The sequence below is a fragment of the Canis lupus genome, chromosome 3 (genome assembly GCF_048164855.1).
Source record: "Canis lupus baileyi chromosome 3, mCanLup2.hap1, whole genome shotgun sequence".
Classification (NCBI taxonomy): Eukaryota; Metazoa; Chordata; class Mammalia; order Carnivora; family Canidae; genus Canis; species Canis lupus.
In genome coordinates, this window is record NC_132840.1 from 50237184 (window position 1) to 50261265 (window position 24082).

Below are 24082 nucleotides of genomic sequence, written 5' to 3' on the forward strand. Positions count from 1 at the left end.
TTTTAAAACCTTTTGATTTTTCGGCTGTTGTTTGTTTTAGGTGTATCTCTTGTATCAGACTATTTTTATTTATTTATTTATTTATTTATTTATTTATTTATTTATATCAGACTATTGATAGGAATTATGTAATTCAAGGTGAAGTTCTACATCTTCTAACAAGGGATGTGAATCCATTTATGTATATTGTGATTGATGATGTTATTATACTTACTATGTTTATCTATGTGTTTTATTTATTGTACCTGTGGCAAAAAAACCTTCAGCATTGTATTCCCAGAGCCAACCAGGGGGCTGGCCTCAAAACAGCAGATGTTCAGCAAATGCTCATTGGATGAAAACTTCCTTGAGCCCTTTATTCTGATCTGATTTGACAGATTATGGGAAAATAACTCCATTGTAATGGGGTTGGGACTAAAGTCCAAAGTATTGGCAAAAGAAGTTTCAAGAAGGTTTTAGTTACATTTTTAAATCTAAGGGATTTTTCCTATTCATGTACATTTAACTTCAAAGATTTTGAGTTTTCAAAAAAAAGAAAAAAAAAAACAAAGATTTTGAGTTTTCTCTAAATATGAGGTCTATTATTAGTGGTAGTGGGGAGTAAAGAGTAAGTAAAGGTTTTAGAATTGGAGGAGGTAATCCAGGCTGTCATCTGTACCAGCCATGCTGCCTGGGTGGGTGTACACCCAACATTTCCCAGCAAAACTCCATCACTGTTTCAGTTCTGGATTTAGATCTCACATATATTGATATTTCCAGCCTCATCTACCAGAGTACCGGATAATTGATTTACTTTTGAAAAAATAGTATTATGGCAACATTAACTTTATTGCAGACTGCTCCCCTGGAGGAATTACTAGGCTGGAGAAAGACAAACAGATTTAATGGAGAGGTATATAAAAAAATGAAGTTAGGATGGCTCACAATGTAGGACATCATTTTCTTACCTTAATTGACAAAGAAATTGAAAACATAAAAGGAGCATATGTTCCATCACAGTGAAAAGGATACTAGACTGGAATCAAGGGCCTCCCAGATTTGGCTGTGCCAGTTGGGCTCATCAAAACATCTCCGGAAATCCCTTTCAGTACAAAGGAGCTGTATTAGTTGATCTCTGACATTTCTTCCAACTGTAAAATGCTTCCAGTCTGTGTCTGGAAAAATCTTCCATGAAACTCTGGTGACAGTTAACCCAACCGGTGCCCTTAAGATTCTGTCGTGATCTCCCTGCAACTCATACCAGGTTCATCTTACTTGGTGATTGATTATAAGCCATGCAGATTTCATAGTTTTGAGTACCGTGTTGAGCATTGATGTGTTTCTCTAAGCTTTTACATGGTAGCCAGTTACTGCGCTGTGAGGATAAAGCCCTGTGGCTTCTCCAGTTGCTTTGCCTTGTTTAGAGCAGCACTCACCCCAGTGATTCTTTGGCACTCGGAAGAAAGGACGCGGGTGACAGATGGACAGAGCTAAATGCAGCTCCTCTAGCTGGACACCAAAGGTTCCCTCCGTAGTGCTGAACCCAGGCTGTCCTCTTCTCCCTTCCTCCCTGAAATGACATTATTTTGCAGTAGAAGGTGAACTACAGAATTCTCTTCTCTGCCTGAATATCAGTTGGAAGCTTGGAAATTTGATCCAACCTGGGAGTTCAATGAATCTACAGAAGTAGAACCCAGTGTCCCACCTGGTGATTTGACTGAGCACAGACTGCTCTGTGCTGAGGCTAAGGACTAGGGTTAAGATACCAAGATACAGCTTGGCTGAGCAAATGGATTTTCATAGCCTCCTCTTCTCCATCTGCGTTTTCTTCCAATTTACTACAAAACTGGTGTTGGCCTCAATACTGTTTGCTCTTCCCAGCCATCCTCACGATTCCTACCTCCTTGATGGATGTTGATATTTTGAAGAGTGGTTTTAAGTTATTCTTGGAATATAGGGGTTCCACTAAGCAAGCCCTTTAAAACCTCTTGGGGGCAAGAAGAGAGCAGATAGTGGGTGGGGCTAGGACCCTCTAACATGTGTACACTGGGAAAAAACCTGGGAAGGAGTTTGACATATTTTAACTTGAGTTTAACTCCTATGAGTGGAACTAGAGCTATTTCCCTACAGCCTTTTCTTAAAAATGGCCATAATTAAGTATGTATTATAAAAGTGAATTGTCTGAGTTCTGTTCATACAAGATGGCTTCTGCCCCCTGGGAGGACTATGGCTTTCAGTGGTCATGGTGCGCCAGGCACCATGCTCCTCGTGGCACAGCTGTCCCCTGGTCCTGGCCAGCTCTTCCTAACCTGATGTCTCTCCCCTCCCAGAATGGCTGCAGTCTGTCCAGGCCACCATGATCCTGTCCATCATCTTTAGTGTTCTGTCGCTGTTCCTGTTCTTTTGCCAACTCTTCACCCTCACCAAGGGGGGTCGGTTTTACATCACTGGAGTCTTCCAAATCCTTGCCGGTAAGTTGGAAATGAAGTTCATGGGGGAGACTGTGCCTGTCCATGTCCATGGCTGGGGAATGATCAGTTAGTAAAGGGACATGGCCCCAGAATGACTGATATTTGAGTGTACCTTGGATGGTTTTTATAAAGTACAGGTGGGTGACTATGTGCGTTGAGTGCATACCTACACCTTAGGATTTGGGAACTCTCCACTGTTCCACAGAATGAGATCCATAGGGAATAGGACTTAGGGAGTCTGGAAGGAAGGTCCCTAACCAAGCCAGACCTATCACCAGGAATGAAGCTACAATTGGGACACATATCAGAGGTAAATGCAAAGAGTATCAGTAGAGCAAAGGCCAGTCTTGAGGGTGTATCTCCGTAAATTGCATTCTGCCCTGAGGAGCCATCCCTACTTCGGCATGGAAAGTGGCCCCAATGTGCTGCTGAGCCTGCTCTCAGGTATGTGTCTCCTCCCTCTGAGCAGTGACGAAGGCATGGCAAATTCTTACTCTCCTTTATTCCCCCTCCAGGGTTCCACTGTGGTTTGATTTACTGTTGTCATCCTCATGTGTCTTCATTTTGACACTCCTGGGTAACATGCCATTATTTCCAAATATGGGGCCGTGACAGCACATGGGAGGTTTCCTTTGTTTCCTCCTAAAATTACCTTCAAGTTCCCCCACTGTACAGGTTATCCATATGTACAATATGCAGAGTCCTAGAAGCTTCTATTATAGAAGGTGACATCTTCCAACTTTGTCTCTAAATTCTGACAGACATCTTCCTTCATTGACTCTTATCCTTCTGTCTGTTGACTACTAGTTGACTCAGTCAGTAGACAATGGAGAGAAATAAGAGGCAGATGTGGTGGATCTTATAGTCCATGCTAATAAGTCACAAACTCCATATGTACCAGAGTACATCTACGTACTATGAGATGTCCTAGTGTCTGGCTATCTGAATAGGCAAAAGGGCTATTCTATTGTCTTTTATTTTCCTTGGTTGTTGGAATGTCCATGGTGCTGAATCACCACTCTGTGCTCAGGAGGCCAGAGGGTTGAAAACAGCCCACATGTCCTTGGTGGGTGGATGGATGTGCAGATAGAATGGCTTACACATGGCTATATAAGGCACGGCTGAGGTTGAATGTTGACCTTTTCTAGAAGCCAGAGAGTTACTTTTTCCTGGAAAAAGGAATTAGCCTGGACAGCTACTTATCATTAAATACTAAATACATTTCAATATACACCGTTTGAGGATTTCAAAACCAAATAGGGCTTTGCTCCTTGCGTAGGTGTTATTATACTGAGCCAAGCTCCTGGAGTGTTGCCAATTTTGTTAGATCACTAATTATGGAATAAGGTATCATTCCTAGGTATGTTAGAATCAGAGCTATCATTAGTCACTCCATTTCCAGAAATAACACACAAAACTAGAATGTATTCTGGGATTTCTTTTTTGGCTCACTATTTACGGTTTGATATCAAGTCAAATGATGTTCATATCTGTTGCATCAATGGATGCATGCCAGACTTAGGAACCAGATCTTTCACAAAATGTTTATATCTGACCTATACAAGTATTATTTTATTAATAAATAAACTGAGACCGGGAGAGGATAATGAGTACCCAAGAGCACCCAGCTCATGCAAGAACAAGTGAATGCCTCTACTTCCTCTCATTCCACATGGACTCAATATACACTTAGGAACATCCTTATAGTTAGAGATACAGAATCCACCAAAGTTGCTACAGAACACAAAATCCAAGGCAGAAACTTGGCTTTTCCAAAGTGAATGTGCTAATCTGTCCTGTTTTGAATCTCCTCTGAACTCAACTCATGCCTGCTAGAATTCTGCTATTAAAAAACCTCTCTATATCTAAAAGCACATGATTTGTTCCTCACTTCTCCCCTTCAAATATCAATTCTTATCTCTCATGGGACCCAATTTTCAGTTTATCTGTTCGTCAACCCAGTAGCCCATGTTGGAAGAGGAAGTTGTCATGAATTAGGAACGTCAAGCCACAGTAGCCATCGTAATTTTTAAGCCCAGAGAATGTTCTGTTCCTAACTGTTTGCTCCAGTTAACGTGAGCTGAAAGCAAGTCCACTGGCAACCACAGGCTCTCCAGAATGTTGGGTTTGAACTTGCCATGTAGGGCCTTGCCACTCAAGTTGAGGACTAAAGGAGGAAGGGGCTTCCTTTAGAGACTCCCGTGCTGCTTCAAAGCACCGAAGTATTTTGAGTGGAAGCCACTGGAAGATCTTCTGAGTCTCCCAGGTGGCTGTTTCGGGCTGCACTGTCTCTGCCTGGCTTCTCTTTGGAGGTCTCAGCTTCAGTCTTCACAGATCATGCACAGGAGCATGCAGGAAAGGCAGGGCTGAGGTGTGGGGGGGCTCTCAGGCCGACTGTAGCTTTAGGAGCAGTCTCTGCTTGCTCTAGATTACACCTCTGCGTGTGGTTATCGGTCTGCCTGCTTCGCTGCCTCATCCCCTTCTGCTTTTCATAATAAGCCACAAGCCTCACATTTAAGAGCTGTCTTCCTTTGATTACATACTTCTTAGGTTGGCTGCTTCCTGGAGATGTGTCGAGAGGCTTCATCTAGTTCATCACTTTTCAATCTTAGCTGTACATCAGAATCACTGTTGAGGGGTGCCTGGGTGGCTCAGTCAGTTGAGTGTCTGACTCTTGGTTTCGGCTCAGGTCATGACCTTAAGATTGCGGGATCAAGCCCCGCATCCAGCTGTGTGCTTGGCAAGGAGTCTGCTTGAGATTCTCTTTCTCCCTCTCCCTCTGCCCCTCCTCCTACTTATACATTCCTTCTGTCTCTCAACTAAATCTTTTTCAAAAAGAAAAAAAAAAAAAGAATCACCTTTTTAAAAAGAAGATGCTTTAAAAAAAATACAGTGTTCAGCCTTCATCCCCGAAGAGCTCTTGGGTGGGGCAGCTCCTTGGGTGACTCTCATGTTAATCCAGGGTTGGGAATGACTCATGTAAACCATCAAACCATCTCTAATTCCACTATAAGGTCTTCAAAGAATTTCTCTGTTGACAGCTCATCCCATTCATGAGCCATAGATTCTTCTAAACCTCTTTCTTAGAGAAGAGTCATTGTATCCTCTATATGGATTTGGGGGTCTTTTTAAAAAAATTTTTTTTCATGAGAGACACAGAGAGAGAGGCAGAGACATAGGCAGAGGGCGAAGCAGGCTCCCTGCAGAACTCAATCCCAGGAACCTGAGATCACAACCTGAGCCAAAGGCAGACGCTCAATCACAGAGCCACCCAGTTGCCCCCTGGAGTCTTTTTTATTTTCAGAACCGGTACCCATCTGTTCTCAGACAATGGTTACCCTGGCCCTAGCTCCACTGGGCTGGGTTGCACTCAATGGGAAAGCATCAAGAAATTCATAGAGATACAGACCTGAAAGACAGAGCCACATGTTTTGATCTGTATTTCACTGCTTAACACCCAGCACCAAGCTCCGGGCATACCACGTAGAAGGCCCTGAATAACCCACTTGTTGGATGACTGGATAATTGTATTCCCTTGGCAGAATCAAACACGAGTCACATGTGTAGTTAGTATTTATTGTGATTAAGAAGAAAAGACGGAAAAAAAGACTCCTGAGTGAGTTTTTCTGTTTGTTCTGTTTCTTCTATCAAATAGATACAGACATTGGGGCTTAAGCATGAAAGACTTTGGGGGATGAATAAAAGCACAGCGCCCTCCTTATTCTGCGGGGCTCAAAGGCAGTGGCGGCCAGTTACCACATTTACAGACCCCCCCCCCCCATTGGGGGTGAACTGTTCCAAATGTTGCCCTGGCCATGCCCAGGTCAGAATCCAGGAATGCTGTGGGTGGCTTTCGAGGCAGCAGGGGTCACTTGGACGCTGAAGATGGAAATGGGGCCAGCAGTGCAGAGAAGGTTCTGTGTAGGTCAGATAGAGAGCCCAACGCTTTTCAGTGGAATGGACCTTCCGGCCTCTTCCTGCCCCACCTTGTGACCCTCCAAGGTGCTCACTCATCCATCCAAGGCCATGAGGCACCTCGTACCCACCATTTACTTTCTAGCCAACTTCACCCTGGCTTGTGCTCCAGGTTCTCGAATGAACGGCTTCTGCAGAGATCGCTGATGTAACTGCTCAAGTCACTTGCTGGGCCCCTGCACGCCTTTCAGTTCTGTTGACCTCTCACTGCTCCCAACTGTTTATTCTGTGGCTTCCAAGACCACTGTTTGCCCAGTTAGCTCACTTAGCCCACCGGAGACGGGGGAGCCAGGCCAGGGTCCCCCTCTCCCCCTCACCCCAGATCCAGTCCAGCCCTGAGTCCTGCCCCACTGTGTAGCATCCTGGATGGATATTGTGTCCATTTCTGTTCTCTTCTTGCACTCACTAACACCACCGCAGGTGTGCAAAAGCCAACTCAGGTGTCTTCCTGTCCCCTGTCTCATCCCTGCCCCTAAATCCATTTCACCTGCTGCTGCTGTAGTGATCTTCCTAAAACACACACCAGATCATGTTTCCTCTCTGCCAACGATGTGCTTCCCACCACAACTTCCTCAGCGTGCGGCTCAGGGCTCTGTCGCCAGGCCTGGGGCGCTCCCCTGCCTCCCCTTACGCTGCCCCCACTCTGTTCTGGGAGATTTTTGTCTTGGTGGTTCTTCTGCTGGTGGTTCCCACCCAGCCCTCTCTGTCTTCCTTGCCTCCCCCATGTTCTTCCTTTACTGGCACCCCCTTCTCACCCTTTCTTCACCTGGCTGACTCTCTTGCACCCTGTATACTCAGGTCATGCACCAGCTCCCCCACCAGGCTTCCCTGGGCTCCCCAGTTAGGACTCTGGGCCTGTCCATGCTCTCAGGGCATCATCTAGTGCCTTTCTCTCTCACTCTCTTGAAATCATGTCAGACGACACTGGAAGGTTCTACTGGCGTGGCTGTTTCTGAATGACACTCCCCTCTGAATCTAGGGGCCATGTCCAGTCCATCTTGGTGCCCTCAGTAGCTAGGACAGTGCTGCACACACTAGGGACTCATTACATGTGTTCTGAACCAGACAGAATGGAGATAAGGAAGTGTGGAGAATTCCCTCCGTTTCTGCCTTTGCCTTTGGCCCCTTTTTGGTTCCCTTCTAAGGGTTCTGGGGTCTGATTGCTCACCTGTGTTTGACTATCGCTGTTAAGGGAGACTTGAGGCCTCCCCTTAAAGGGGGCCTTGGTGGTTGCAGATCCAGCTCAATGTTGTCTGGACAGGGTCAGCGGCCACCACTTACAGGTGACTGCCCTCCGGGACTCAGGCCCCTACAAGGGCGTCCCCATCACTGCCAGGGCACAGATTCTGGTCCTTCCAGAAGGAAGGACCTTACTTACCTTCCCCGTGGGGGCCTTCATCCCCACGCCCCCACCTGCTAGTGGCTGAGGAAGCCAGTTACAGCCCACTTACAGGGACAGGTGTGTGACATTGGAGGGACTACCGAGTGGCCTCAAATACCCCATTTTCCAGGTCACCTCTCGTGCTGTACATGCAGACAGCCTGGTAATAACGTATTCCCTAAAACATCAGTCTCCCGACGACCGTAATTACAAGGCGTGTGTCCACTCTCGGGCTTTGTCAGGATCTGAGCTCAGTGCTTGTCGCAGCGAAGCTTAAATTCATTTACTGCTGAGATTCTCTTGCAGCGAATATCATATAAACTAGGCCACCTGGTCAGTCACCACACTTCTGAATCCTGCCTCCCTCCGTCCCTCTGGGTCACAGATAGTTTGCTCTTTGCCAGTGAGATCTGGGCACAGCTGGTCGATGCAACTCTCGTTCCAGATGGCCCATTTGGAAGCCTTGCCAGCATGACAAGTATCACCTGGTCTTTTAGCATGCATTTCCCTTGGTCACATTTCTCTTTCCATAGCCCTGCTCTCATGAGGTTAGCCCAAGAGATAGTCTCAATCTTTCCTAAAGACACAAATTTGCTCTCTGCAGAGGTGAGCTATGGAGCTGTGGGGAGAAAAGAATTGGGGATCACAGCCTGAGGCCCAATGAAGCCTGTCCCTGGCAGATGCAAACGGCTGTCTTTCTCCAATGACAATTTGCCAGCTGTGGTTTCCCTTCTAACACAGGCATCTTCGCTGCCTCCTGCATTTTCTGTAGGTGGCAGGTCCTGGATCCTATCCCGCCATAGTCCCAGGACTATTGTGTGGCTTTCTCAACAGGGGCCAACCCGGTGGGAGTTCACTCCTCTGACTTGGAGAAGGCCAGTCTTATCGGGGTGGTGAATGTAACATATTCCCACTTAGGCACTTTGTTCAAACAAAGTTGCAGTGTCCCATGGAATAGCAGCCCAAATAGCAGCGAGGTTAGATGTAGGTGGTCTCGGGAGTTGGGAGCTTTGGAACCACAGGCATCCCACATAACATGCTGGCTTTATAATAGAGTCACTCAGAGCCTCTCACAGACCCTGTTTTCAAGGAGGGAACAGAGTGAACAGAGCAGGCTTTGTGCAGCTCCGGGCGGGGTGCTGACATCACCGGGCCCCCTCCTGTGGGGGGATGCCGACTGTCACTGTGGGCATGGACCATCACTCTTGAACTTGTCTGCTTCAAGAGCCTCTAGGTGGAGGTTTTTCTTATCCTTTTAATGCCAAACAGCTGCAGAGGTGGGCCTGATTTTATCTGTGTATCCGATGACCTTCTCCTCCTCTTTGGGCTTCAGACCAACCTTTGGGCACCAGAAACTATTGGAAGGGATCAAGTGCAATGATAGTTTACTTTCTCTGCTTCCCACCCATATCCTGTCCTTCCTCCTCACCTTTTTTCCTCTCTCCATATTCCTTTGTCTCGATCAGTTACGTGGCAGTCCTGCTGAGCAGCCCTGGGTTCTGCCCCGAGCCCAGTGCTCCGGCCCTGGCACCACTCAAATAATGGCAGTCATTTCACCTTACTGGTTCAGATGACACCACCACCCATTTGTAGAGTGACTCGCGGGTTTCCAGGGGCTCCCCCACCCAAATCTCCTCGGAAAGAGCTAGGTGGGTTTATCTTGCAACCCACATCATTGCTGGCCACCTCCTCCTGTCAACTAGGAATTGGTGACAGTTGGAGGCACAGAAATGGGACCGAATAGATGACAAGGCGCCTTGGAGATGCCAGTCTGGGGCATGTAAGTCAGAAGCAGAGAGCAGATTGCTTCCCATGTTCCTATATCTTTGAGACCCCTCCTCTCAATTCTGCATCTGGCAGCAGATTCTTTCCAGAACCGGATATGCTTTTCTTGTACAGTGTTGTCTGTCAAAGATTGGGCGATATGGTCTGTGTGTGTGTGTTGTGTGTGTGTGTGTGTGTGTGAATGAGAGAGAGAGAGAGAGAGAGTCCAGGGCAGACAGGGGCTGGGGCAGGTACCAAGGGTCCTGTGGAGTCTGCACTGGGGATGGTAGACAGTGACCCCTCACTGTGACCTCTCCCTCATGCTACTTGTCCCTCTCTTTTGGCAGGTCTGTGCGTGATGAGCGCAGCGTCCATCTACACGGTGAGGCACCCAGAATGGCATTTCAACTCTGACTACGCCTATGGCTTCACCTACATCCTGGCCTGGGTGGCCTTCCCGCTGGCCCTTCTCAGCGGTGTCATATACGTGATCTTGCGGAAACGTGAATGAGGCGCCCAGACAGTTGGTCTGAGGCACTGAGCATACATAGGGAAAGGGAGGAAGGAAACCAGAAACCTGAAGAAAAAAAAGAAAAAAAAAAAAAAGAGCTAGCCAAAAAACCCAAACTCAAACCAAACCAAACAGAAAGCAGTCGAAGGGGGGGTGGGGGTTAGTGTTGATTGAAGATGTATATAATATCTACGGTTTATAAAACCTATTTATAACACTTTTTACATATATGTACATAGTATTGTTTGCTTTTTATGTTGACCATCAGCCTTGTGTTGAATCTTAAAGACGTAGCTAAGGAACTTGACATCTTAACCGTATAATCAAGCTCAGTAGTTTTGTTCTGTGTTTTGTTCTTTCTGTTTTGCCCGGACATACAATAACTCCATCTCGCCCCTTCCCTTTTATCTGAAAGAAGATACCTCCCTTCCGCTCCACCTCATTCAGAAAACCAAAGTGTGGGTAGAAACCCCTGAATGGCCAAAACCCCTTAAACTGTGGGGGACCCAGTGCATTGGGCACAGAGACGGGCACTGCCCAGGCCTCCGTGCGAAGCCTCCCACTCACATGGATAAAACCCCTAAACTGGAGCCCTTGGCAAAAACAACGGCTTGTGGCTTTGGAATACTTGCCCTTGACGGTGGGTGTCTCAGTCACACGTCTAGATGAGAAATCGGTGACAACGAACCTATGAAATGGTGCTATGTATTTACCATTCCTTATTATCACTAATCATCTAAACTACTCACTGGAAATTCAATTAACGATTTTATGACGTAAAGTAGAATGGAGACCTGAATAATTCTGTGTAATATAAATGGTTTATAACTGCTTTTGTACCTAGCTAGGCTGCAGTTATTACAATAATAAATGAATAATAAACACAGCCTTCATTGCTCCTACATTCTTCTTACGGTCGGAGCATGAGGACAAGCCTCTGGACCCCCCGGGACAGCGCATTCCCAGGGCTCAGCTGGGTCTAGACTGTTCTCTGCCTCCAAGGACTGTCTGGCAATGACTTGTATTGGCCACCAACTGTAGATGTATATACGGTGCCCTTCTGATGCTAAGACTCCAGACCTTTTTTTTTTTTTCGGCTTTGCTTTTTCTGATTTTATACCAACTGTGTGGACTAAGATGCATTAAAATAAACATCAGAGTAACTCACTGATCTCTCCTGGGATTTTGTGGGGACCTCGGTGGGGGTGGGACGTGCGTTTCAGAGCGGAGAGAGGAGCTGCAGCAGAGAACAAGGTTGAGCTCATGGTCGAGGTTGCACTTTGGCTTGGCTTTCTTTACAGACTACAGGGAGCATGTCATGCCTCCCATAAGCCTATGCAAGATGTCTGCTAATTGGGGAGGCCTGGGAGTTGCAGCTGAAACAAACTGTAAATGGGCTGGAAGGGACTTAAGTGTTCGTTTAGCTCAGCCCTCTCTCTTGTGGTCTTTTCTGTGATGAGCCATGTGGGGACGATGGAGGCATGTCATGCATTTGCCTAACCTATGGAGAATGTTGGTGTGAGCAGCACAGTCCCCTGACCTGTAAAAGGAGGGGATGTATGTTTTAGCGGAAAGTCTACATGATGAAGACTTGAGGCCAGACTTTCAGGTTACTAGGCATCAACTAAGTGCCTGATGTGGTCCTGAGGGAGGGCACGGGCCAACTGTGTCATCTAGCTCCAGTTTTCTGGGCTGTGTCTCACCCGTAGATGTTTTTACCCATTGACATTATATCGTACGTGTGTAATACATTGAGCTCACGATGCACTCAACGTTAATCCAATTCTCATTGAGTACCTACATTGAACTGGGCATCAGGGATCGAGAAAGGATCATATACACTTTTTAAAAAAGATTTATTTATTTTTGAAATACCATGCATGGAGAGAGGGACAGGGGGAGAGGAAGAACGAATCTCAAGCAGACTGTGTGCTGAGCACGGAGCTTGGCACTGGGCTCGCTCCCAGGACCCTGAGATCAAGACCTGAGCCAAAATCAAGAGTCGGATGCTTAACTGACTGAGCTACCCAGGTGCCCCTGGAATCATATACCTCTTAATCACAAAGGGTAATATTTTAGTGAGAGCATAGGCAAAACAATTATATTGTAATGAAGAACATATAGATTAGGCTTCTTGGGTTTGAACCTGCTCTCTGCCCCTTACCAACTGCAGAAGGCTATTCAAACTCTAAGATTCCATTTCCTCATCTGTAAAATGAACATGCCAGTGCCAAATTTATGGGATTGTAGAGATTAAAAAGAGATGGAATATATAAAGTGCTTAGTATAGTGAGCAGTAGGTAGAAAGCCTTCTGTAAATCAGTGGTTATCAGAGATGCAATGTTTGAGGTGTATCACAAGGAGACGTTGATTGTTCTGGGAAATTTGCAATTCCAGGCCCAGCATTAGAATCTCCCATGCAGGGGCCACCCCAGAGATTTGGATTCCTTCTGTCTGTGTTAGGCCCCACCCTGCCTTGATGGATTTAAGGGACCCTGCAGGTGATTACAGTGCATAGCCAGGATGAGCAGCCAGGAGCTAGTCAAGTGCTTTTCAGGACTTCAGTGTGCTGAGGAATCACCTGGGAATCCTATGAAATGCAGATCTGGTTCAGTAGGTCCGGGGTGGGGACTGAAGTTCTTCATTTCCAATTCGTGCCTAAGTGATGCTGATGCTCCTGGTCCATGGACCACACTTTGAGGAGCAAGCGCCAGAATAAAGCCACCTTCAGGCACCTCATGCTCTTGTGTCTTTGAACATCTATGATGGGAAGGCCTCCCCCTTTCCAGGTTTTCAATGATGATAAGCTAACTCTGCTTGTGACTTGGAGAGATGGGGTCAGGTGGCACAAATTGCTACAGGAGCATGTGAGACAAGTAATTGGGAAAACTAGGGACTTCAGGAGCTTGTACCTTGAAAAGTATACTTTCATTTCATAAACCTTCCTTTATAATATTTACCTAAAAATTAAAAATGTATACATGTAAGAATAAAGAAAATCAAAAGTGGCCCAAATCTCCCCACCTAAGTAATACTTTGGCATAAAAAAATTAATATATATCTAGTATTGTAACATCCTAAAGACATCTAGGGGGAAAAATAATGTGTGAAAGCCTCTTTCTGCCCTCCCCAGTCTCTTGCCAAAGATAACCTATAAAACATAGCTTATGATGTCTTCCATGAAAAAAGACAATGCCCATATATAGAAATCCATAAGTATTTAAAAACTATACACCAAAGTGGGGGTGCTTGGGTGGCTCAGTTGGTTAGGTGTCTAACTCTTAATTTCAGCTCAGGTCTTGCGCTCAGGATCATGAGTTTGAGCCTGACATTGGGCTCTACACTGGGCATGGAGCCTACTTAAAAAAAATAATGTATACCAAAGGGATCAAACTACTTACGCTGTTCTGTATCATGCTGTTCTTTTCATATCAGCATATACTTCATTATTTTCAATGAGCTCAGTTTAATTCTTTCAAAATTCTGCATTAGTATTTTATTGTGTAGCTATACCAACCTTACTGAGCCTTGGCTCAGAGATTTTTGCCTGGGTAGAATAGTTTCTACTCTCCTTCCAAGGAATAGACTTCATCTGTACCAAAGAGTGAAGAAGTTCAAGCCTCAAGGTGCTCTCAAGAATAATGGAAGTGCTGGGGGAAGACTGTGAGAGGAGATTCAAGACACACTCTAAACTGTAGGCTAGTTGGTTTGCAGGAAAGAACACGAGAACCCTACAGATCAAAGGAACCCTCTGGAATCAGAACAAAAAATCAAACCTTGACTTCAGAAACTATTCCTTTAAAGGAGTAAGGATTGACTGGATTAGTTTGTAGATCAGTTTATTTTATTTATTTTAAGATTTTATTTATTTATTCATGAGAGACACACAGAGAGAGGCTGAGACATAGGCAGAGGGAGAAGCAGGTTCCCAGTGGGGAGCCCAATGTGGGACTTGATCCCAGAACCCCAGGATCATGACCTGAGGCAAAGGCACACGCTCAACCACTGAGCCACCCAGGACATTGTTGAAAACAGTGGAGAAGCCAGCAGTAAATCAATGGGATCTAATAGTGGGATGTGGTCTGGAAAATAGAGAAAGAGAAGCTTCCTGAATCTCTTGACATCCCAGGGTAACAGTGAGCATTCCAAAGCTGTGCTTCCCTGAAGAACAACATCAGAGGCTAAACACTGGGGAGGAAAGAGATCTCACTAAAATAATCTAATCAGTTACTGAATACAAGCATACCTCATTTTATTGTGCTTCTCTTTGCAGATCTTGAATTTTTTTACAAATTGACGGTCTGTAACACTCTGCGTTGAACAAGTCTATCAGCACCATTTTCCCAACAGTATTGGGTCATTTTGTGTCATTATATCATATTTTGATAATTTTAGCAATATTTCAAACTTTTTTATTATCACATTTGTTATGGTGATCTGTGACCAGTGATTATGATTTGCTAAAAGCTCAGATGGTAGCAATTTTTAGCAGGAAAGTATTTTAAAGTGTATCCATTAGGTTTCATATGTATAACATCATTGCACTCTTAGTAGACTACAGTAGTGTAAACACAATTTTTATATGCACAGGGAAACAAAAAACCCTACTTGACTTGCTTTATTATGATATTTGCTTGATTGTGGTGGTCTGAAACAGGACCTGTCATATGAGGTATGCTTGTAATTAAACGAATAACAGTAGCAGAGTAGGGAGAGCCATATCCAGAGTTGCTATAATATATTTATATATTATAATGTATTACATATATTATAATATATTATCTAAAACATCCAGTTTCCAACAAAAAATTATGAGGCGTGTGAAGAAACAGGAAATATGACTCATACACCAGAAAAAAAAACAGAAAAACTGTCCATGAGAGAGACTAGATGTCAGATTTATCAGAAAAAGACTTTAAAGTAGTCATCAGCTGAGTGAAGTAAGTCAGTCGGAGAAGGACAAACATTATATGTTCTCATTCATTTGGGGAATATAAATAATAGTGAAAGGGAAAATAAGGGAAGGTAGAAGAAATGTGTGGGAAATATCAGAAAGGGAGACAGAACGTAAAGACTGCTAACTCTGGGAAACGAACTAGGGGTGGTGGAAGGGGAGGAGGGCGGGGGGTGGGAGTGAATGGGTGACGGGCACTGGGTGTTATTCTGTATGTTAGTAAATTGAACACCAATTAAAAAAAATAAAAAAATAAAAAAAAATAAAATAAAATCATTAGAAAAAAAAAAAAGAAGATAAACAAGAGGAGGTGATAGAATAATAGGGGATGTGGGGAAACAATAGAAGTATATTTCAAGAGGTAAAATTAGAGCTTAGATTTAAATGATGCAGAGAAGATAAACATTCAAAGATCCAGGGCAGCAACTTCTAGGCAGAAGAGACAGCAAGTGCAAAGCCCTTTAGAAGAAGAGAGTTAAAAGAAAAATCAGATTGGAAAGATAAGCAAGTAGAAGGTTCCTCCTTCCTCCAACTCCCCACTTCACCTACCCCAGGTCAGAACCTCAGCCACCTTTCTTCTCTAGACCTAGAAATCAACCCACCAGATTGGGGCATTGATGGGATTTCATATGTCAACAGCAAGTTACAGACTTTATTTTATTTCATCTACATATTTGCATTTGGGAATTCTTATATTTTGCATGGAAGCATTACTAAATCAAGTGATGTATTAACCACTGTTTATAACTGAAGAAAATAAGCTCTGGCATATAAAAGCAAATACCTGGAACCCCAGTGCTATTCATCTCAATGTGAGAGACATTGCCTTTACTTTCAGCCAGTCTTGGGCTGAAACGTAACAGCTGTTGATCTACTTGGGTGTTGCTAGCAGGTCGAGAACAGTGATCTATAGAGTAAAACACTCAGTTCATTAAGAAAAGCTGGTATCTCAGAGACAGATACCCATATCCAGAGTAATGGGGAAAGAGTGGTTTCCATATTGTTGATAGAACACCCCAAATCCTCAGGCCACTCATCAGCACAGTTATTTATCTTCTTCTCTAAGTCAAAGGAAGAAATACATCAGGCTTAAAAACCCTAATGGGAACAGGGAATAAAAAAAAGAAAGAAAGAAAGAGTGATTTGTAAGAACCAGTTTTGAATTTTGTTTTGGTTTCACTAAAGAAGACTTTGGGTAGCACTATTAAAATCAGATATATTTCAATATGACTGACATATATAATATATATAAGTTTTGAATACGTAATCCATTCATATGGGATTAAATAAAAACAATATAAAGAAGTGTTCAGCAAAATGTTTCTACTTTATTCTTGTCCTTCATTTCCACAAGGGTAACTTACTAGCTACTTGTGTCTTTGTTTTTTTGTGTAACAAAAACTGAAGTATATATATTATTGATTCCCCCTTTTTATATAAAGATTCTATACTCCTTAAAAAAAAAATAAAATAAAGTAGTCATCATAAACATGTTCACACAATGAAAGGAAATCATGATTAAAGAGGTAATTGAAGGTATGATAACAATTTGCATCAGATAAAGAATATCAATAAAGAGATGGAAACTATGAAAAAGGAACAAGTGGAATTATGTTGTTGAAAAGTACAATAATGCAAAAATCATGACATCTCAATCAATAGACTTAGAAAAATCATTTGACAAAATCCAATGTTCTTTCATGATAAAAAAAAAATCCAACAAAATAGGAATAAGAGGATATTCACAACCTAATAAAGAACATCTATTAAAAACCCATGCCTCACATCCTATTTATTGGAAAAATATTGAATACCTCCCCTTTAATATCAGGAACAAGACAAGGATGTCTGTGATTACAACCTCTATTTAACATTACCTTGGAGGTTCAGCTAGGACAATTAAGAAAATTAGGTTAAAAAAATCAAGATTAAAATGGAAGACTAAAATTATCTCTATTTACAAATAAATGATCATGTATACAGAAAATCCTAAGTAATCCCATAAAAGCTCTTAGAATAAATGAATTTAGCAGAAGCAGGACAAAATGTCAATGTACAAAAATCTATTGTATTTCTATATTTGCAATGAACGATTCAAAAATGAAATTAAGAATGCAATTCCACTTAGAATAGCATTTAAAAAGGTAAAGTACTTAGGAATAAATTTAACAAAAAAGGTACAAAACTTATAGTGAGAATTATAGAACAGTGATGAAGACATTAAAGACAATCTAAATAACTGGAAAAATATCCATGTTTCTGGATCAGATAATTTAACATTGGTAAGATGGAATGCTCCTGAATTGTTCACATTTTCAAGGCAATTTCCATCAGAATCCCAGCTGACTTCTTTATAGAAATTCACAAGTTATTCTCTTTTTTTAAAAGATTTTATTTATTTATTTATTTATTTATTTATTTATTTATTCATTTATTTATTTATGAGAGACACACAGAGAGAGGCAGAGATGTAGGCAGAGGGAGAAGCAGATTCCCTGCAGGGAGCCCGATGCAGGACTCCATCCCAGGACCCCGAGATCATGCCCTGAGCCAAAGGCAGATGCTCAACCACTAAGCCACCCAGGCACCTCTCACAAGCTGTTTCTAGAATTCAAATAGATGACAGAAAATCCAAAATAACCCAAATAATCTTGCAAAAGAGCATAGTAGGAGGAACTCCTAGTTCCTGATTTCAAAACTTGCTACACAAAGCAATGGTAGACAAGACAGTGCAGTACTAGCCCAACAATAGATATATAGGTCAGTGGAATAGAGTTGAAAATCTGGAAGTAAACCCACATATCTGTGATGGTATATCATAAACCCACATATACTTGATCACATTCTATGATCAACTGATCAGCTAATGAGGAAAAGAATAGTCTCTTCAACAAACAGGGCTGGAACAACTAAACATCCACATGCAAAAAAAATTAAGTTGGACCTTTATTTAACAGCATATATAAAAATTAGCTCAAAAAGGATGAAAGACCTAAATTTAAGAGCTAAAACTATAAAACTCTTGAAGAAAACTTGGGAGTAATCTTCAGTAATCTTCCTTGGGTTTGGCAAAGATTCTTAGATATGATGCCAAAATCACCAGCTAAAAAAGAAAAATTCAATAAAATGGACATCATCAAAATTAAAAGCTATTGTGTTTCAAAGGACACCATCAAGAGAGTGAAAAGATAAACCACTGAATAGAAGATAATATTTGCAAACCCTGTATCTGATATGGGACCTGTATCCAGAATATATTTATAGAGAAGCCTTATACTCAATAATAAAAAAGACAACCCAATTAAAACATGAGTGAAGGACTTGAATAGACATTTGTCCAAGGAATATATATAAATGGCACGTAAACACTACTACTCCCTCCTCACCAAATGCTCAGCATTCTAAGTCATTGAGGAAATGAAAATTAGAGCCACAATGGGATACTAGTTTATACCCACTAGTTTAGCTAGAATCAAACAGTCTGATAATTACGCGTGTTGTTGAGGATGTAGAGAAATTGTAGCCCTCATACACTGATGGTGGCAATGTATATGGCACAACTGGTTTAGGAAACACTGTGAGTCCTCAAAGGATTAAAAGGATGTAGTGTGTTTATTAAACCATATGGCGTAGTGATTTCTGTTCTAGGAATATAGCTGAGAGACATGAACATGCAAAATGCAGAAACTCGTACATAGGTATTTATAGAGGTATTATTCATAACAGCCAAAAGGTAGAAACACCCCAAATGTCCATCGACTGAAGAACAGATAAACAAAATGTCATTTATCCACTTTTCAGAACACTATTTGTCCACAAAGAGGTAGGATGTCCTGCTATATGCTACAACATGGGCGAACCTTGGAGAATTTATGTTGCATGAAAGAAGTCAGTCACGAAAGACTACATATTCCACAAAGCAATTTCTTTGAAAGTCCACAGTGGGTAACTAGACAGAGATAGGAAGCAGATCAGTGGCTATTTAAGGCTGGGGAAAGGGGGATGGGGGTGTAGGCTTGTCATAGCTCACAGGTACCATGCTTCCTTGTTGAAGTGATAGACGTGTCCTAAAATTGACTGTCTTGATGGTTGCATATCTTTTCACAGAAGTGAATATATGAAAAAAACAAAGAATTGTACACTTTATTTATTTATTTTATTGTAAAGATTGTATTTATTTGTTCATGAGAGACACACAGAGAGAGGCAGAGACATAGGCAGAGGGAGAAGCTGGCTCCTTACAGAGACTCTGATGTGGGATTCGATTCCAGGACCCCGGGATCATGACCTGAGCCAAAGGCAAACACTCTACCACTGAGCCACCCAGGTGACGCAAGAACTATACATTTTAAATGGGAAAAATTAGAGAGGGAGACAAGCCATGAGAGACCCTTAACTCTGGGAAACAAACAAAAGGTTGCAGAAGGGGAGGTGGATAGGGGAAATAGGGTAGCTGGGTGACGGGCACTGAGGAGGGCACTTGATGGGATGAGCACTGGCTGTTATACTCTATGTTGGCAAATTACATTTAAATTAAAAATAAAGGGATCCCTGGGTGGCGCAGTGGTTTAGCGCCTGCCTTTGGCCCAGGGCGCGATCCTGGAGACCCGGGATCGAATCCCACGTCGGGCTCCTGGTGCATGGAGCCTGCTTCTCCCTCTGCCTGTGTCTCTGCCTCTCTCTCTCTCTCTCTATGTGACTATCAAAAATAAATAAATTTAAAAAATTTAAAAAATTTAAATTAAAAATAAAAGATAAAAGGCATGCTAGTCATATAATAAAAAAAATAAATGGGTTGATTGTATGCTGTGATAATTACATCTCAATAAAGGTGTTAATAAAAAGGAAAAGTGATTGCCATCTGTTCCAGCTGTTCCTAGTTCTCTCATCGAGCCTGTTCTTTCTGTTTGAAAAGGAATACACCTTTGATTCTCCTGGTTTGGGTTATTTATTTATTTATTTAAGGGACAAGATTCTTATTCCTTCTGAGCAATCAAAAGCAAGACAGTATGTTGAAGACGAACAGTTAACATCTTTCTTCACTAAAATAATCTCGGGGTTTCCCAGGGGATTGAGCCCTTCTGAGAAGTATCTCAATCTTAGGAATTTATACAAATGGAGTTTTGATTAGAAACCACCCTCTTAGCCACTGCTTTTTGCTGAGAGCTCAGGGTTGGGGAGGGTACCATTCACAAAACCGCAAATGCAGGGAGGGGAATCGCAACTCAGGGCAGCGGGTGTGCTTGTTCCAATTTCTTTTTTTCTCCAGGATCATGTACCTTCATGTCTTAGTAAACTCGAAACTCTAGTTTTGTCTGTAATCCTCCCAAGTGCTACAAACGGCTTCGTCTTTCTGCCCCTAGCATCTGCTTTCAGACAGCTTTTCAATCCTCTTGATCTGCTGCTTATTAATTGGCAAATGGGGAAATTTGGGATTTGTGGTGGGCTCACTTCACTGGGTTTCCTTTTCTCTGATCTGTTGGCTCACGTCCTGGTGGCCTTGGTGTCAAAATGACACTTTCAAACAGATATTGAAAAAATTTTATCCAGATTTTTTTTTTTTAGTTGTTCCCAGCCAGAGGAATTTATCTGCTATAAGCTGCTGTACAAGAAGGCCCTTTTATTTTGAAAACAAAAATTCTTTATTTACCTTGAAAGAGTTTATGTGAAATTTATAAATTTTAGCTGGGAGAAAATCCACATCTTTTCCCATGCAGGTTGTAGGGGCCAAGGCCAGGCTCCCCAAAAATGGGCCACTTTGTCATATCGATTATTTTATTTTTAGGGATCCCTGGGTGGCGCAGCGGTTTGGCGCCTGCCTTTGGCCCAGGGCGCGATCCTGGACACCCGGGATCGAATCCCACGTCGGGCTCCCGGTGCATGGAGCCTGCTTCTCCCTCTGCCTGTGTCTCTGCCTCTCTCTCTCTCTCTGTGACTATCACAAATAAATAAAAATTAAAAAAAAAAAAATCTCCCGTGTAAAAAAAACACCCTCCATATATTAAGAAGTAAAAAGACATCCTTATCACCAGATAGGGAGTTTAAAGCTGAGAAGGCTGTAAAAACAAACCTTGTTGCCTTTTTGCTAATCTACTAACTCAGCCCAAATTCTGCTTTAGAATTCCTTACTAGTTAAAACTCCTAAACACCTGTTTTCCTTATCTTATACATTTCTCACAAATTTACTGTCTCTGCCTAAAATGTATAAAAACTGCCTGCTTTCATTATTTCTTTGGGTCTCAATTTCATTATTGCACCTCCGTGCATGCATAATAAAAATTTGGGCTTTTTCTTCTGTTGTTAACCTGACTCATCTAAATTTAATTCTTAGTTCGGCTGGAGGACCTTGGTTAGAGGGAGAATTTTCTCTCCCTGACAATGTACAGACAATGAATAAATGCTAATCGCTCAGTTCTTAGTTTATATTTTAGGAACATATTTTGCTTTTTTTTATACTGATCCTACATTCTTTTAAAAAATATTTTATTTATTCATGAGAGACACACAGAGAGAGGCAGAGACAGGTACAGAGAGAAGCAGGCCCACGCAGGGAGCCTAAGGTGGCAACTCGATCCCGGGTCTCCAGGATCACACCCCAGGCTGAAGGCGGCGCTAAACCGCTGGGCCACCAGGGCTGCCCCCTAATCCTAGACTTTTATATGAATTCTATTTTTAGATATTTACATGTTTTTCTGACTTTTATGCATGGTTTTCATTCCACTGTATTTTATTGTTGGTTATTGTGGGTATGTTGGAAGCCTATTGGCTTTGCCTAATCAGTTTCATATTTGATTCCTTTGCTGAATTGTCTTATTATTTTCAATATTTCTTGGATTATCTTGACTTTTCACATAGATAATCAATGCATGGGCAAAAATAGAAAAATGAGATAATGTGCCCCTTTTTCTCTTCCCATATTTATAGTTCTTAATTTTTTTGACCACCTTATTGATCATCTAACACTTTCAGAACATGCCAAATAAGACCTGTGATAGTAGTTGTTATCTTATTTTTTCTGAATTTAATGAGAATGCTTGTGCTTATCATTATTTGAAAATAATTTCTCTCAATAAGTATGCATTTCTTGACTCTCAATAGGAATTTTGACCAAGAATTTATATTAAATGTTACCAATTTTTTTTCAGTTTTAATCAAGACTCCTGTTTTTTGTTTTCTACCTTTAGTTACTATGGTAAATACTATGTTTTCTACCTTTAGTTACTTTAGTTTTCTTAATATTGACTTATCCATTTTGTTAATGGAATAAAAACTACATTTTATGGGTTATTATTCTTTTGAGAATTTGTTTTGACAAATTTTAATGGCATTTTATTGAGGCTTTTTTGGTAGTTATTAAACTTATAAATTAAATTGATTTTTAAGTTTCTTATGTGCTTTTTAAAATAAGTTTTAATCTTAGGGTTATGTAAGGGCTGTCACAGGAATAAAGATTTGTTTATTATGCTTCCTTATGGGTCTTCTGGAATATAGATATTAATGGGTTTTTGGAAGATGGGATAGTATTCAGCAGCAGAAATTATCATTATTTTTTAAAGATTTATTTATTTATTCATGAGAGACACACAGAGAAGCAGAGATACAGGCAGAGGGAGAAGCAAGCTCCCTGTGAGCCTGATGTGGGACTCGATCCCAGGACCCCGGGATCACGACCTGAGCCAAAGGCAGACACTCAACCACTGAGCCACCCAGGTGTTCCCCAGCAGAGAAATTCTGTGGCTCTTGTATAGTGATCCTACCAGCTACGCTAGCACTCTTGGTATCTTCCTCAAATTTCTGTTTCCCAATTTGTTTCCTATTTAAGTGTTTGAACTATTAATTTATTTTGATGATTTCAATATTTTCTAGGAAATTATATATTTTTCTTCAGATTTCTGATTTGCTTTTTAAAATGATACAGGCTTTCCTAATATGAAGTTTAAAGCCTCCATGTCTAACTTTCTTGTTCTTAATTTTGGTTTCCTTCTCTTGTTTTCTTTAAAAGTATTATTTTTTATCAATTTTACATATTTTTTCTAATTCATGAAGACTCTTATTTTCCTTGCTTTTCCCTTCCTGCTTTCATTCAGTTTCTTTTTCTTTTCTTCTTTTTCTTGCCAGTTCTTTCTTTGATCTCTAATAATTTCTTGCTTTATTAACATTGATACTGTAACATTTGTTGTATAAAGAAATATTATGATTATAGGTCTATCTGAATTATATCCTTTAGAATATACCATGGCCTTATTTGTCCTAATCAATTTTTTTTTGCATTGGATTTTATTTTGTAGGAAAAGAGCATTGCCATCCCATTTTTTGTTTATTTTATACCTTTGCACATGGCTTTACTTGATTTTTAACATTCAGAATCTTCTTTTTAAAAAAAATTTATTTATTTATTTGAGAGAGAAAGAGAAAGAGAGAGTACAAGTGGGGAGAAGGGCCAAGGGAGACTGAAAGAGAATGCCAAGCATTCCTAAGTAATTTTATACCATGCCTTCCCCACTCTTGAATACTTAAATGAGCTTCATTTTATAGTTTGTTGTACTTTCAAGAAAACGTGGGCACAGTGTTTTCTGAATCTGAATAACAGAATGCCCTTCTGCTGGCTGAATGCATCAATTGGTTGGATATAAAATATTTTTAAATCAAGAGCTGATGGCTTAACTGAGTGAGCCACCCAGGCATCCCACATTTAGCATCTTGTAATAGCACCTCTGCCTCTATCCCTGCTCTCTCTCTTTCTCTTTCTCTCTCAAAAAAAAATTTAAAATAAGATCCTCCTTTTTTTTTTTTGTCTACTAAACTGGAAAAGAGAAGTTAGTATAGAATTATAAGTAGGTATAGCTTCTCGGGGAGGCAATTTGTCAATATACATCAAAATTATTACGTATGAAATTATCCTTTGCCCTAGCAATTCTACATTTTGGGTTTTACTCTGACAGGATAGCCAAAGCTGTGTGCAACTATTTAGCTTCAAAGATATTAATTTCAGACTTGTTTATAATAAAGAACTTGGAAAAATAAAAAACTATTTAAATAAATTATGA

The 24082-nt window shown here is 41.6% G+C and overlaps 1 protein-coding gene across 2 annotated transcripts in view; it reads left to right on the plus strand.

The window, feature by feature from the left end:
- PMP22 (peripheral myelin protein 22) overlaps positions 1-11248 on the plus strand; it is a 32347-nt gene extending 21099 nt beyond the window's left edge. For both annotated transcript variants that reach the window (XM_072821062.1, XM_072821061.1), the window contains exons 4-5: positions 2310-2450; positions 9918-11248. In XM_072821062.1, the coding sequence (XP_072677163.1) occupies positions 2310-2450; positions 9918-10081 (305 nt within the window). In that variant the 3' untranslated portion in view covers positions 10082-11248. The remainder of the gene's footprint in view (positions 1-2309; positions 2451-9917) is intronic.
- The last annotated feature ends 12834 nt before the right edge of the window (positions 11249-24082 follow it).